Genomic DNA, 15,696 nt, shown 5'->3' on the forward strand with positions numbered 1-15,696 from the left:
TACCTATTTATCTACCTGCACTATGACATGCTTTCGAACTGCTAGGTTGGCAGGAGCTGGGACCGAACAATGGGAGCTCACCCCAGGGATTCGAACCGCCGACCTTCTGATCGGCAAGCCCAAGAGGCTCAGTGGTTTGGACCACAGCACCACCTGCATCCCACTACTACTACTATTACTTTATTATTTATACCACGCCCATCCGGCTGGGTTTCCCCAGCCACTCAGGGCGGCTCCCAACAGAATTAAAAGTACGATAAAACATCAAACATTAAAAAATTCCCTAAGCAGGGCTGCCTTGAGATGTCTTCTAAAAGTCAGATAGTTGTTTATTTCCTTGACATCTGGTGGGAGGGCATTCCACAGGGTGGGCGCCACCACCGAGAAGGCCCTCTGCCTGGTTCCCTGTAACTTCATTTCTTGCAATGAGGGAACTGCCAGAAGGCCCTCGGAGCTGGACCTCAGTGTTTGGGCTGAATGATGGAGGTATATCCTTCAGGTATACTGGACTGCGACTAGGTGGGCCATTGGCCTGATCCAGCCAGCTCATCAGAGTTCTAATGTACTTATTTGCATCTTCAGCGCCCCTTGGCTCTTAGCTACTCGGCGGGTGGCGCTGTGGGTTAAACCACAGAGCCTAGGGCTTGCCGATCAGAAGGTCGGCGGTTTGAATCCCCGCGACGGGGTGAGCTCCTGTCGCTCTGTTCCTGCTCCTGCCAACCTAGCAGTTCGAAAGCACATCAAAGTGCAAGTAGATAAATAGGCACTGCTCTGGCGGGAAGGTAAACGGCATTTCCGTGCGCTGCTCTGGTTCGCCAGAAGCGGCTTCGTCATGCTGGCCACATGACCCAGAAGCTGTATGCCAGCTCCCTTGGCCGGTAAAGCGAGATGAGCGCCGCAACCCCCGAGTTGTTCGCGAGTGGACTTAATGGTCAGGGGTCCCTTTACCCTTTACTATGTAATCCTACTGCCCCCCAGGGGGGTTGTACCACCTGCAATGGGAGCCAGGGCATTCGATCTCTCATGTAAGGCCTGCAAAGTGGAATAAAGGGATATTTTATTTGTGTGCATGCACACAAAAGCTCATACCAATAACAAACTTAGTTGGTCTCTAAGGCGCTACTGGAAGGAATTTTATTTTGTTTCCAACTATGGCAGACCAACACGGCTACCTACCTGTAACTAAAGCAATGCTTGTTCCTCCTACATTGCAGGTGGCTGGTCTAGATGGCCCCAGGGAGGTCCCTTCCAACTCTATAATTCTGCAATGGATGCTCAAGAACCACAGTGCCTCCAAACGCCAGCACCCCTGACTTCTGAAGCAGGAGCAAGAGCAGGATCAGAACCGGTGAGTCAGGGCTCTCTCCCACGTCCCCATCTCCCCCTGCATTTCTCTTGCATCAGCTTGCAGTTATAACACCGCGTGTCTCTGCTCTCAATTACCCAGCGAGGGAGAGCGGCTGGCCTTGCCCCTTCCCAGAAATCTGCCCGAGGTGCCAGTCCCCTCGGGACGCTCTGGTGCGTAAGAGGCATCCGACTCATTGGGCTGGCTAAGCCTGCGCCACTGGCAGCCGCAGGGGTGATAAGGACAGCCGACACCTCCCCGGGACAACCTGCTCTCCCACACCTGGCACTGCCAAGAGGGGATGGTGCCAGAGCCCGGGCCAGGGACCTCTTTCCCCGCCTTCTTGGCAGGCGAGAAGCCAGGAACGCATCAGGCCATCCGCCAAGGAGGCACAGCGGCTGGGGGAGAGACCCAGCCAGAAGGAAGCTTGGCTGGCAAAGGGCTTTTGGCAGCAGAGGGCCAGAGGGAGCAGCCGCAGCAGCTGTCGCAAAGCCACTGCACTTTGTTGTTATCATTTCTTATTTATGAAAGTCTTTCTGTACCGCTAAATCACAGAACACACTGAGGCGGCTGACTACATTTACAAAGATTTTAAATGAAAGTGTTTTTTAAAGCCATTCAAAAGCAGAAAAGCAGGCATCCATAAACCAAGATGCGAGATGCACTCGATTGCCTGTGTGGGTCCTGGAGGAATGGGAAATGCTCCCAGCACTTGGCACGGATGGTGCTATGGGTTAAACCACAGAGCCTAGGACTTGCTGATCAGAAGGTCGGAGGTTCGAATCCCCGCGACAGGGTGAGCGCCCGTTGCTGAGTCCCTGTTCCTGCCAACCTAGCAGTTCGAAAGCACGTCAAAGTGCAAGCAGATAAATAGGTACCACTCCGGCTGTGCGCTGCTCTGGTTCACCAGAAGCAGCTTAGTTATGCTGGCCACATGACCCAGAAGCTGGACGCCGGCTCCCTCGGCCCATAGAGCAAGATGAGCGCCACAACCCCAGAGTTGGTCACGACTGGACCTAATGGTCAGGGGTCCCTTTATTTACCTTTACCTTTTACTTGGCATGGAAGGAGCCTGTTGTCAAATGAGCCTCGCCAACTTGGGGAACATTCCCTCTGAAAGCCGAAGGTGGGAAAGAGACTTTGCCTTTTGTGTTAAGCGCAGGGCTACCAGGCATGTGGTCCACACATACAGGGCGGCGGGGGGAGGGGGGAGAGAATCTGAATCTGTTTCACTAAGGACCACTGGACAGATTCCCTTTCAAGTCTGCGGTTCATAATGGCCCAGAAGTCACAGCTTTACATGATTAAGGACTCGCATCCATAGAATTCATAAGAGTTGTAGAGTTGGAAGGGAACCCCAAAGGTCTTCTAGTCTAACCCCCTGCAATCTTTTGCCCAACATGGGGCTCGAATCCACGATCCTGAGATTAAGAGTCTCCTGCTCTACCCACTGAGCCATCCCAGGAAAGATTGACGTATTAATTCAAGTTCAAGTTCAAAAGTTTATTGCTCCAGCCAAAGGCCATGACAAACCTGTATTAGGCGATAGTATTAATAAAATAATAGAGAACATCTATCCATAATATAAAAACCCCTAACATTTAAAAGACTTTGCCAGGTTCCTGAGCATTAAAATAGCTTCCTTTGTGCATCTCCGATAGCTCCCATTCTAATATTCTTTTGCCATTTTAAAATCCAATTTGCCAACAACCATGAGATAAGAGAAGTTACTAGAGAAACCAACAAACTCAAATCCAGCTTGATTCCAGGTTATACCTATGAATCATCACAACTTGTGTGATTTAATCTAACTCCTTTTTCCTGATTTTTTGTTTGTTTGCTTGTTTTGCAGCCAGTGCATAGGAGGGCCACTGTGTTGTGAAGCTCTTATACCCTCTCAAAAGAAACCAAGCAGATTCTGCCAGGTGTGCCTGCTTCCTTGTGTGAACAAAGTTTTCAGAAAGCGATCTCTTGGTTCTCTATATAAGGGGCAGGCTAGTGGGTGATGAGTCATGCCTTCCACCTGAGAAGGTTACGTTTAGCCTGGAGAAGAGGAGACTGAGAGGAGACAGGATAACCATCTTCACATATCTCAAGGGCTGTCTCATGGAAGAGGGAGCAAGCTTGCTTTCTCCTGCTCTGGAGGGGAGGACTCGAACCCGTGGCTTCAAGGCACAAGAAAGGGGTTTCCGACTCAACACCAGGAAGAGCAGAGGATGGACGGCCATCTGTCACAGATGCTTGAGCTGAGATTCCTGCATTGCAGGGTTGGACTGGATGCCCTCTGGAGGTCCCTTCCGACTCTACCATTTTGTGATTCTATGGTTCTGTGTTCTTCCCTCTAGCAGCTTTTTGTTCCATGGCACAGAGCAACATCTTCAGTTCTGCTAATCATGCCGCTTGACTAGTCCTCCAGATGCTTTGGGACTACAACTCCCATCATCCCTGGCCACTGGTCCCTGTTAGCTAGGGATCATGGGAGTTGTAGTCCCAAAACATCTGGAGGGCCGAGTTTGCCTATGCCTGGCCTAGACATAGGGACTGGTTGGGAAAGCTTGTTGTACCCCCCCCAGATATGGGAACCCAAGAACTGGAAGAGACCCACACCCTGAAAAAAACCCCTATGTTGCTAGGCAGACACCCCACTGTTCTGCACAGATTTTCAAAATCTGACAGGCAGGCAGGAAGCAAGCAAAGCATCGCTGCCCTCAAAAATCTACGTGGCTGTTTTTCAGGCAGAGGGTGTTGTGAATTCAAACAGGCCCTGCCTCTCTTGTAAACCCCAAACCTCCCCCTTGGATCTCCTGGTCAGACTCGCCCAGCCCTGCCAGTACGACAGGCCAACTTAAAAAACCGTAGGGATCCTGCAAACAAGTCAGCACACGGATCCCCATTTGCACAGTGGGACTTTCCACCTCTCCGCGATGGGAGTCCCACGCCCTCCCCAAACCTGCTCCAGGGGGTTGGGGAAAACCCCGGAACAGGCTTTTTTTTGGGGGGGGGGGAGGGAGAGGAGGGAGAATGTCCATCCGAGCAGCAATCCTCACCTCACACTGACCGTAGTGCCACATGGCATTAAACCCAGCTTTCTTAACATTCAAAAATGCTTTCCCGATGTTTGCAATAGCTTGCAATTGGGTTTCATTCTTAACTGTACGGGTTTTTATTGCTTTGCTGCCCAGGGCTCCTGGGGGAGGGAGGGCAAGACGGAATTTTAATAAATAAGGAAGGAAAATGAGTCAGGAGCCTCGGAAGCCACAGCTGCCTCTGGCAGAGAAAAGGAAGGCCATTCACATCTCCACTGAGAACTTGGCAGAAAAAAAGACCGTGGAATGTTAAGAGCGCAAGGAGAGCCCGGTGGATCGGGCCCATGGCCCCTCTGGTCCAACATCCTGTTCTCACAGTGGCCAACCAGATGCCCCAAAGGGAAACCAGTGTCAGGATCCGAGCGCAAGAGCAACACTCTCCCCCCTGGGCAAAGAGGTCGCTTTCTCTCATCTGTCCTGGCTGAATGTGGTCAAGGATGGAGCAGCACTGCTACCTTGTGGAGCTGTACGGAAACGAACCAGAGGAATTTGGAGACCCCCCAACGCCTGGCTTTGGGTAAGGCCTGTATCAGGAGAGGGAGACTGTGGAAGTCATTTGAAGTTGCAATTTCAGCTGAATCTGGGGGAACCATTGGAAGCGTGCGTTGTGTTGGGCAGCTGAGCTATTTCAAGGGCTTTTGTTTGATTTGCTCATTGCAAACAGCTGAAGGTCTGTAAATTTTGATAAGAAACCTGATTTGCAATGGGGGGTTGAATATTTTTTGATTGCAACTGCATACAGGACAGCTGTCTACCAGCTCCATCTGGGACGCAGGCTGAGACCCTACCTGCCTGCAGACTGTCTCGCCAGAGTGGTGCATGCTCTGGTTATCTCCCGCTTGGACTACTGCAATGCGCTCTATGTGGGGCTACCTTGGAAGGTGACCCGGAAACTACAACTAATCCAGAATGCGGCAGCTAGACTGGTGACTGGGAGTAGCTGCTGAGACCACATAACACCAGTCCTGAAAGACCTACATTGGCTCCCAGTACGTTTCTGAGCACAATTCAAAGTGTTGGTGCTGACCTTGAAAGCCCTAAACGGCCTCAGCCCAATATATCTGAAGGAGCGTCTCCACCCCCATCATTCTGCCCGGACACTGAGGTCCAGATCCGAGGGCCTTCTGGCATTTCTCTCCCTGTGAGAAGCCAAGTTACAGGGAACCAGGCAGAGGGCCTTCTCGGCAGTGGTGCCCGCCCTGCGGAACACTCTCCCACCAGATGTCAAGGAAATAAACCATTATCTCTTTTTAAAAAGACATCTGAAGGCAGCTCTGTTTAGGGAAGCTTTTAATATTAAATGCTGTATTGTTTTTAACACTCGATTGGGAGCCGCCCAGAGTGGCTGGGGAAACTCAGCCAGATGGGTATAAAATAATAATAATAATAATAATTTGCACCTTGAACTTGGCCGAGTAGCAAATGGGCAACCAGGGGCAAGCACAGGTGTTTTCAGCTGTCAAGGCCTCCCTCCTGGCAGCAATTGTGCTGCAGCATCCTGCACTCCCTGTGGCCTCGCGGTCGAACGCACGGGGAGCCCCACACAGAGCGCATTGCAGGGCTGGGATTTAAGAAGCTGCATTTCTCAAACCCTTCGAATGTGGCGATGGCTTCCCTGAACCCAACGTACAGAAAGCCTGAGATACACCAACAGCCTTAACTCCAGCCGGTCCCAGCTGTGCTGGCTGGGAGCTGATGGGAGCTGGAACAGATTTGGGGACGGGCAGTTGCGCTTGTAGCAATATTTCCGTGCGTGCAACCGCTGGAGGGATTTTGGCGCTCCACCACGCCTGGCCTTGGGTTGCTGGGACATCCCAGGAGAAATCGTTAAAGGTGCTGAAGGGTGGATTCGAACTCGTGCGCACACGACCTCCAGCCAGCGTGAGAAGGAGCCCGCCAGGGCCAACCGGAAGAAGCTGCTCATTTATATATTCATTGCACCTTTTTTCCTTCTAAGGGGCTCCCAGGTGGTGTGTGTGGTTCTCCTTCTTCTCAATGTCACCCCCACTGCAGCCCTGTAAGGTAGGTGAGGCTGAGAGGCAGGGGCAGGGCTCACCCTGCAAAGGGCACACACCTGGGGAGCTTCACGGCCAAGTGGGAGCATTCAAAGCCTGGTCTCTACCAGGTCCCTGTAGTCAAACTACTCTGACCACTGCACCACACTGCCTCTCAACTGCTCTCCCCTCCCCCCAAAAAAAAGTGGTTGGCTGTTTTACAATAAATGAAAGTGAAAGAGTAAAAAAAACCCAGCAGGACTTTGGGCTGGGAGGGGAAGGGGGAGAGAGAGAGTAAGCCAGAGGTGCCCCCCATGCCCTCCAGCTAGCCAACCTTGCCCAGAGGTGGAGGGTGGTGGGGGCTGGCGACATCTGGAGGGGCAGAGAGCCTGCCCTCAGCCCTGTTCTGGGACTGAGCGAGGGAGCTGGTTCCCAGAGACTCCCTCTGTTCCTGGGGGGGAAAGGTAGATTTTTAATAAAACCCTTTTATTAAAAAATGTTTGCGGTGATAACAACACAGGCCTCTCTTGGTCAGAGATGGCAAAAATATATAGGGCAAATTTTCACCCGCTGGTGTGTGTGTCTCTCCCTGATCCTGGATCCTGCAAGCACTTGCCGAAAAATCTGCCGACTAGCCTTGGCCAGCAAAGGGGGGCACCTTGGGGACCAGACCCCCCCCTCTATGCACCCCTGCAAAGAGAGCTCTAGAGGCTTTTAGCTGCTTCCTTGCACAGTCCAGTAGTCCGAGATGGCAGAGATGGGGGTGGAGGGGTGGACGATGCCCTTGCCTGGGCTCAACCCCAGCCAGCCGTCCCTCTCCCCCCCCCCCCCGGTCTCCCCCAGGGCCTCCCTCAGCTCTCAAACCATTTGCTCCTCCTGGCTGACGCCGCAGCCTTGTTGCCGCCTCCACCCAGGATCTTGCGTTTGTACTGCTCCACCAGCTGCTCAAAGCGAGTCTCCGCCTGGCTGCGCTTCCCCCGAGGTTGCTTCCTGGGTACCTGCGAGGAGAAGGAGGAGGAGAGCTGCGTCAGGAAGGGGGTGCCCCATGGTTTGGCCAGGGAGGCTGGGGGCAGGGGCACTTGGGCAAAGCCAGGGGGCAGGGGCAAGGGAAGGAGTGAGCCGGTGGAGAGCAGCAAAGGAGGTTTTATCTCTGGCACCCCCTTCCCCGGGGAGGAGAAATTTGTCCAGTATAACCTTCCTACGTCGCAGCGGGTTGGACTAGATGACCCCAGGAGTCCCTCTCCTCTGCAAAATTCTAGGGTTCTGCAAATGGATCAGAAGACAGGCATATCCACCGGGTTTTCCGAGCTTCTCCGATTTTTGCAGTTTCAGCTCCGGGTTACGGGGATCCACGCGGAAGTTGCCTTCCCTGAGGACAACCCCCCTCCTAAAATCCCATTGGTTGGCTTTATTTTTCAAGCCAGGGATGGAGAACATGGGGCCCTCAGTTGGTTTCAAGAAGGTCTGGGGTGATGGTCAAAACACCCTTCTGCGTGCTGTTTGCAAGGAATAAACGGAGGCAAGCTTCTATCACCTCCTAGAGACACGTCCATTCACAGAATTGTAGAATTGCAGAGTCAGAAGGGACCCCGAGGGTCATCTAGTCCAAGGACTGAACCTGCGACTGTGGCATTATCGGCACTAGCCACGCTCTAACCAGCTGAGCTAACTGGATTCCATCAGGCATTAACGGGGCTCCTAAAACCCATCACGTGGGACGCGGGTGGCGCTGTGATCTAAACCACTGAGCCTCTTGGGCTTGCCAATCAGAAGGTCGGCGGTTCGAATCCCTGTGATGGGGTGAGCTCCCGTTGCTCAGTCCCTGCTCTTGCCAACCTAGCAGTTTGGAAGCATGTCAAAGTGCAAGTAGATAAATAGGTTCCGCTCCGGCTGGAAGGCAAACGGCGTTTCCGTGCGATGCTCTGGTTCTCCAGAAGCGGCTTAGTCATGCTGGCCACATGAGCCGGAAGCTGTATGCTGGCTCCCTCGGCCAATAAAGCGAGATGAGCGCCGCAACCCCAGAGTCAGTCACAACTGGACCTAATGGTCAGGGGTCCCTTTACCTTTACCTTAAAACCCATCACACCCTTCTGTTTTATTGTTTAGTGATATCTAACTGGACGTTTTATTCTTTTTTTCCTGGTGCATTTCCTTGTATGTTTGGTTCTAAATGCCTGCATGTTGATTTCTCTTCTGCTTTAAAATCTCTTGCTGTGCTTTCTGTAAAAACCACCTAGGAATTCTGTGTACTAAACGGTACATAAAATAACAGACTCCTCCTAGAGCTGGAAGGGACCCTAAGGGTCATCCGGCCCCACACCCTGCAAGGCAGGAATCACAATAAATATCAGACGATGAGAATGGGCTCCAAAAATGCATGCAAAAATGTGTGTTCTATGAAAGAAACGCAGAGGAAATGGCTTCCTTTAGGGGAAGAGCGTGTACAAAATACGTGAACAGTTCCTATGCAGTTTTTTTTTGGGGGGGGGGGGGCTTTTTGTTTTTTTCCTGCAGAAAACCCAGAGAAGAACTGATGGTTGGAGAACGCTGAAGGACCTCGCGATGTGGCCAGGAGCATACAGAGCATACAGAGAGCTGGTTTTACTATCCATTAGGTCTTCCAGGTTGGGAAGATTCAGGGCCGAGAAGAGAAGCAGCACACAGTTGAACCTGTGGAACTCACTGCCACAGGATGGCTTTGACAGAGGAATAGACTTTGGGGGTGCAAATATCCAGAGTGTGGAGGGGTCAGGTGGGATTGCTAAGAGGAATTATGAAATATGGAGCAAGCCATTGCGTCAGCAGAGTATTCTGCTCTGGTCAGACCTCACCTGGAGTACTGTGTCCAGTTCTGGGCACCACAGTTCAAGAAGGACACTGACAAACTGGAACGTGTCCAGAGGAGGGCAACCAAAATGGTCAAAGGCCTGGAAACGATGCCTTATGAGGAACGGCTAAGGGAGCTGGGCATGTTTAGCCTGGAGAAGAGGAGGTTAAGGGGGGATATGATAGCCATGTTCAAATATATAAAAGGATGTCACATAGAGGAGGGAGAAAGATTGTTTTCTGCTGCTCCAGAGAAGCGGACACGGAGCAATGGTTCCAAACTACAAGAAAGAAGATTCCACCTAAACATTAGGAAGAACTTCCTGACAGTAAGAGCTGTTTGACAGTGGAATTTGCTGCCAAGGAGTGTGGTGGAGTCTCCTTCTTTGGAGGTCTTTAAGCAGAGGCTTGACAACCATATGTCAGGAGTGCTCTGATGGTGTTTCCTGCTTGGCAGGGGGTTGGACTCGATGGCCCTTGTGGTCTCTTCCAACTCTATGATTCTATGACTGGGTTTGATTCATTGACAATAATTTCTGATCGAATCCCACAAGCCCCTGCACCGCTGCCATTTGCTTTCTCTACACCTGGCAGGCACGTATAAGCATTCTAAACACAGACCAGTTGCCAGTTGCTTCATCAGGCACCCTGGGTCATAAAGATAGTAGGTAGCTTCTTTGATGTACCTTTCTTTAGTTTTCTTAATCTAAGGGCCAGGAAGAGAGTTCCTTCCTCTCCTGATTACTGCTGTTTGTGACCTCTGGGGTTTCCTAAAGGCATTCCTCCTTCCTCCTTGATTCCTATTTTATTTACTCTGAACTATGTATGCATGCTCAAGTAGGAAATAGTTTCTTTGTAGTTTTAACTTTAACTTTGTCCCATGTGGGGTTTTTTGAAATGCTCAGAGGAAATCTGATTGGTTCTTACGAACACTGTGTACAGTGGTACCTCGGGTTGAGTACTTAATTCGTTCCGGAGGTCCGTTCTTAACCTGAAACTGTTCTTAACCTGAAGCACCACTTTAGCTAATGGGGCCTCCTGCTGCCAACGCGCGATTTCTGTTCTCATCCTGAAGCAAAGTTCTTAACCTGAGGTACAATTTCTGGGTTAGCGGAGTCTGTAACCTGAAGCGTATGTAACACGAGGTACCGCTGTATAAAGGTTTTTTTTTGAATAAAACTACTTGGGCCAGGGGGTGGAGAGGATTATTATTGGCACCTCCTCCCAGAGTTTTGCTGGTCAAGCCTCGTGTGTATTCTATTAATCAGGGTCCAATCCTTCCTCTGCTTTTGGAACGCAACAATAGACAAATTCATGGAGGAGGAGGAGGCGGCTACAGGATGGCTCCGCCTCCACAGATAGAGGCAGCCAGGCTTCTGAATCCCAGTTACTGGAAACAGCCGGGGGGGGGGGCTGCTTTTGTCCTTGCAAGCGGCTTGCAGGATTCCCGTTGGTGCATCTGGTTGTCCTCTGGGAGAACAGGATGCTGGACCGGACGGGCCGCTGGGCTGATCCATTCATCTAACCTTGGGTTCTTATAATAAAAATAATAATAAATTTTATTTATACCCCACCCTTCCTGGATCAGAAAACTGGGTTCAGGGCGGCTAACAACAAATTTAAAACACTTAATTGATGCAACAAAAAACAGCATAAAATACAATATAAAATCTGAATAACAATAAATTCAGAATTCAAACTTCAATTTAGGGGGGAAATCCATCCAATAAACATTAGATGATCACCAGGGCTAGCTGGCTAAATGAGTCCTGTTTGGGCCAGCGAGGAGACAAGGGGAGAATTAGCTGTGGGGTCCCAGAGCGGGTAATCTTCATAAAAAGGGGAGGGGGAGGGAAGGAAGGAAGGGGAATAAAAGATCAGGCTAAGGTCAAATTGAAAGCCAGGTGGAATAGCTCTGTCTTACAGGCCCTGCGGAAGGAGGTTAAATACTGCAGGGCCCTGCTCTCATGGGACAGAGCATTCCACCAGGTCGGAGCCACCACTGAGAAGGCCCTGGCCCTGGGGGACGATAGTCTGACTTCCTTAGGGACCTCTAAACTATAGTTATTCATGGACCTTAAGGTTCTCTGCAGGGCAGACCAGGAAAGGCGGTCCCATAAATCTTGACAAACCCTGGGCTGTTGGCATGAAAGAGGTCCCCCCCCCCTGCAGTGTCCCCACAACCGACTGACCTGCTTGGGCCCCTGGCTGATCTTCTCCTGCCTGCGCGTTGGGCCGGAGGGGGCCATCTTCTTCGCGGGGGGCTTCACTCTCCCCTTGTCCCGCTTCCTGCCAAGAGAGAGAGAGAGACGCAGTTCAGCAGACGGAGGGGGAGGCCGGGCCACGGCTGCTCTCCCTGATCCGGGGGAGACCCAGGACCCCAGAAGGAGCTGCTGACCCCCCCCCCCCGGGACCACCTTCCCAACTCCCCCTCCAGCTCCCTCTCCCTGCCCTTCAATGCACACCACACCCCCAGGGAGACAGGCTCTGGGTAGCCCCCTGACCAGACCCTGCCCTGTGGGGATCCTGGAGCTCAGGGGCCAAATGCGGCCCCCGAGAGACCCTCTCCCTCCAGTGCCCCCGCCTGGCTGCAACATGTCCCCCATCTGGGACGGCGCTTCTTCCTTGCTAGCAAGGAAAGGGCTGTGTGTTGTGTTGCTGCAAAAACCGCCACTTTCCGAGTGGCCAGAATGCCCCCCCCCCCGTGCCAAAACTGCCCCCATTGCTCCGTCCACTTCTCCACCTTGCCCCCGCCCCCCACGGAGACATGCCCCCCCCCGAAAGCATGCACATGATGGAACATGGCCCCTTCTCTGTAACAGCTTCCCCACCCCAAGGGCTGTGCTCCCTTAGTGGGAAAATTCCTGGAAAAGGGGGGGGGGGAGGGGAGCAGAGCAGGTGAAGGGCAGCCAGGGGGAGGAAGCGGAAGAGAAGGGCAAAGACGGAAGGGAAACCGAGGCAGGGGGCAGGCAGGAGGGGAGACTGGTCCTGAGGCCTTGACACAGAGCAAGGGGATGTTTGTGAGTGGCAGCGGCAGCACCCTGCTTACCCCCCCCCACAGGCTCATATACTCCCCGCCCCCCCTTCCTGTTTTGGCTGTTACCTGATCTTGGGGCCCCGTTTGGAGGGCAGAGGCAGGACTTTGCGCCGCTTCCTGCCGTCCGGCAGCTCCACCTGTTCTATTTCCGCCCGTGTCTGGAAACCCGCCCAGGATACGGCCCCCTCCGCCGGCCGGGGGGCTTCCGGACGCTGCTGCTTGGCTGCTGGGGAGACCCTGGGCTTCTTCTCGGGGGGCTCTGGCGGGTCCTCGTGCCCCTGAGAAGCCCCCTCTGCTTCTTTGGCCTTGGGGGGCTTCTTCTTCCGCCTTCTGGGCGGCTTTTCAGAGGCGCTGGCATTGGGCTGCTTGCCGGCCGCCTCCTCGGGGGGCTGCTTCTGCCTCAGCTTTTGCTGCACAGGAGAAAAGGGGGGCAGGGAAGGTTTGTCCCACTGCAGGACCCCAAGGGAGCTCAGCGAGGGAGGCCACCCACTTCTCTTTCAAATACCATATATTCCCCTCTCCCCCTGAGCACCCATTATTTTTATTGATTATAGTTTGGTAATTCTTTATTGTAACTGTTAAGTGTAAACTGTTTAATTATTATGTGCTGGTACTTTACTGTTTAGGGACGCAGGTGGCGCTGTGGGTTAAACCACAGAGCCTAGGACTTGCCGATCAGAAGGTCAGTGGTTCGAATCCCCACGATGGGGTGAGCTCCCGTCGCTCGGTCCCAGCTCCTGCCAACCTAGCAGTTCAAAAGCACGTCAAAGCGCAAGTAGATAAATAGGTACTGCTCCGGCGGGAAGGTAAACGGCGTTTCCGTGCGCTGCTCTGGTTCGCCAGAAGCGGCTTAGTCATGCTGGCCACATGACCCGGAAGCTGTACGCTGGCTCCCTCGGCCACTAAAGCGAGATGAGCGCCGCAACCCCAGAGTCGGCCACGACTGGACCTAATGGTCAGGGTCCCTTTACTGTTTACAATTAGAATGGATGCTCGGGCTGCGAACGTGATCCGTGTGGGATGCACATTTGCAACCCGCGTCTGTGCGCTTCTGCGCATGCGTGACCATCAAAACCCGGAAGTAACCCGTTCCAGTACAGTGGTGCCCCGCAAGACGAATGCCTCGCAAGACGGAAAACCCGCTAGACAAAAAGGGTTTTCCGTTTTGGAGGCGCTTCGCAAAATGAATTTCCTATGGGCTTGCTTCGCAAGACGAAAATGTCTTGCGAGTTCCTGCAGGTTGTTTTTCCTCCCCCCTCCCCCTTTTGCTAAGCCGCTAAGCCGCTTATCTGCTTATCCGCTAAAAGCCGCTAATAGCGTTAATCCGCTAAGACGTCAATGGGCTTGCTTCGCAAGACGAAAAAACTGCTAGACGAAGAGACTCGCGGAACGGATTCTTTTCGTCTTGTGAGGCACCACTGTACTTCTGGATTTTGGCAGTCCGTAACCAGAAAAAACACAACCTGAAGCAACTATAACCAGAGGTATGACTGTGCAGTATATTATAATGGGTTGTTGAATATTGCTTTATTTGAGATATGTTGCTTATTTCGAGGTTATGATTCCAGTATGACTTTTTGTACGCTGGATCAGACGTTTTGCGATCTTTGCTGCCAATTTAGTTGTTTCCCCAGCTTGTAGACTGCCTTGCACAAAGTAATATAGAAAGGCGGGATACAAACCGAAAGTGAAATGAAAAGAAAATCATGCATCAGGATCACAGAGCCGTTTGCAATATTCCAAGAATCGTAAAACTGTAGAGTTGGCCGGGACCCCCGAGGGTCATCTAGTCCAACCCCTGCAATGCAGGAATCTCAGCTAAAGCATCCCGGACAGATGGCCACGCAACCTCTGCTTAGAAATAGGGTGGCCATACGTCCAGACACGACCGGGATTTAGCCGTCGTGAAGAGCGTCTGAGCGGGAATTTCTTTAATGTCTGGGGAAACCTGGACCTTAAATCAACAACTTTTCAGTCCAGATTTTCACTTTCTATTTAAAACCTCCAAGGAAGGAGGGTCCACAACCTCCTTTGCGTGAAAAGGGCAATAAAAGCAGCCATGGGCTAATAATTAAACCAATTCCTGACCAGTCAAAAGGTGAAAAAAGAGAGGAGCAAGAGGAATTATGGTTCGGAAGGAAAATGGAGCATTTGGTTTCCAGCTGTTCCCTCCAGCCACTCAACTCCTCCACAGACAGACAAAGTGGGAAGGTAAGTCCGGAGGTGCATGGCAGGACCCCACAAACAAAGGGGTTCCACGCAGGCGGAGGATGACTCCAGGGGCTAAGCAGAACTTTCCCACCTGCCTGGAGAAACCACTGCAGGGGGGACAGAATGCACAGAGCCCTCTGCCTTGCGGGTCAGGACCCCGGCCCCAAACAGCACCCTATGAGACTTCCCAGGAGGCTGGCTGCAAAGCTGGTAAAAGGTAAAGGACCCCTGGATGGTTAAGTCCAGTCAAAGGCCACTATGGGGTTGCGGCGCTCATCTCGCTTTCAGGCCGAGGGAGCCAGCGTTGGTCCACAGACAGCTTTCCGGGTCATGTGCCCAGCAGGACTAAACCGCTTCTGGTGCAACAGGACACCGTGATGGAAGCCAGAGCGCACGGAAATGCCATTCACCTTCCCGCCAGAGCGGTACCTATTTATCTACTTGCACTGGTGTGCTTTTGAACTGCTAGGTTGGCAGGAGCTGGGACAGGGCAATGCGAGCAAGCTCCATCGCGGGGATTCGAACCGCCGACCTTCCGATCGGCAAGGCCAAGAGGCTCAGTGGTTTGGACCACAGCGCTACCCGTGTCGCAAAGCTGGACACCCCCAGAGCTGCAAAGGCCCCTTCCCAGGGCTGAGTCCCCACTGGTTCCTCTCCCTGGTGTAGGATTCCCCCTCCCCTCGCCCTCGGCAGCCATTCGCAGCAATGGCGCCTCCTTCTAAGAAGGCGGAGGGGGGAGGAGCATCTGACTGCGATTGCTTCACTGCTGGGGGTTGGATGAGATGAGCCTGGGGGTCCCCCCTCCAACTCTGCGGGGTTCTAGGGTACCTCCTGCTCCTCAGCCAGATGGGTGGAGTACAAATAAATTATGATTATGATTATGATTATTATTCATAGAATCATAGAATCATAGAGTTGGAAGAGACCACAAGGGCCATCGAGTCCAACCCCCTGCCAAGCAGGAAACACCATCAGAGCACTCCTGACATATGGTTGTCAAGCCTCTGCTTCAAGACCTCCAAAGAAGGAGACTCCACCACACTCCTTGGCAGCAAATTCCACTGTCAAACAGCTCTTACTGTCAGGAAGTTCTTCCTAATGTTTAGGTGGAATCTTCTTTCTTGTAGTTTGGAACCATTGCTCCGTGTCCGCTTCTCTGGAGCAGCAGAAAACAACCTTTCTCCCTCCTCTATGTGA

The 15,696-nt window shown here is 52.5% G+C and overlaps 1 protein-coding gene across 1 annotated transcript in view; it reads right to left on the minus strand.

Moving 5' to 3' along the window:
- Positions 1 to 2,833: 2,833 nt before the first annotated feature.
- Positions 2,834 to 15,696, minus strand: part of RBM28 (RNA binding motif protein 28) — a 34,286-nt gene continuing 21,423 nt past the window's right edge. Inside the window, exons 17-19 of the mRNA XM_079992425.1 lie at positions 12,355 to 12,698; positions 11,444 to 11,540; positions 2,834 to 7,423 (exon numbers count right to left, since the gene is read on the minus strand). Coding sequence (XP_079848551.1) covers positions 7,277 to 7,423; positions 11,444 to 11,540; positions 12,355 to 12,698 — 588 coding nt within the window. The 3' untranslated portion in view covers positions 2,834 to 7,276. The remainder of the gene's footprint in view (positions 7,424 to 11,443; positions 11,541 to 12,354; positions 12,699 to 15,696) is intronic.

Source organism: Podarcis cretensis (assembly GCF_951804945.1).
Source record: "Podarcis cretensis genome assembly, chromosome: 10".
NCBI lineage: Eukaryota > Metazoa > Chordata > Lepidosauria > Squamata > Lacertidae > Podarcis > Podarcis cretensis.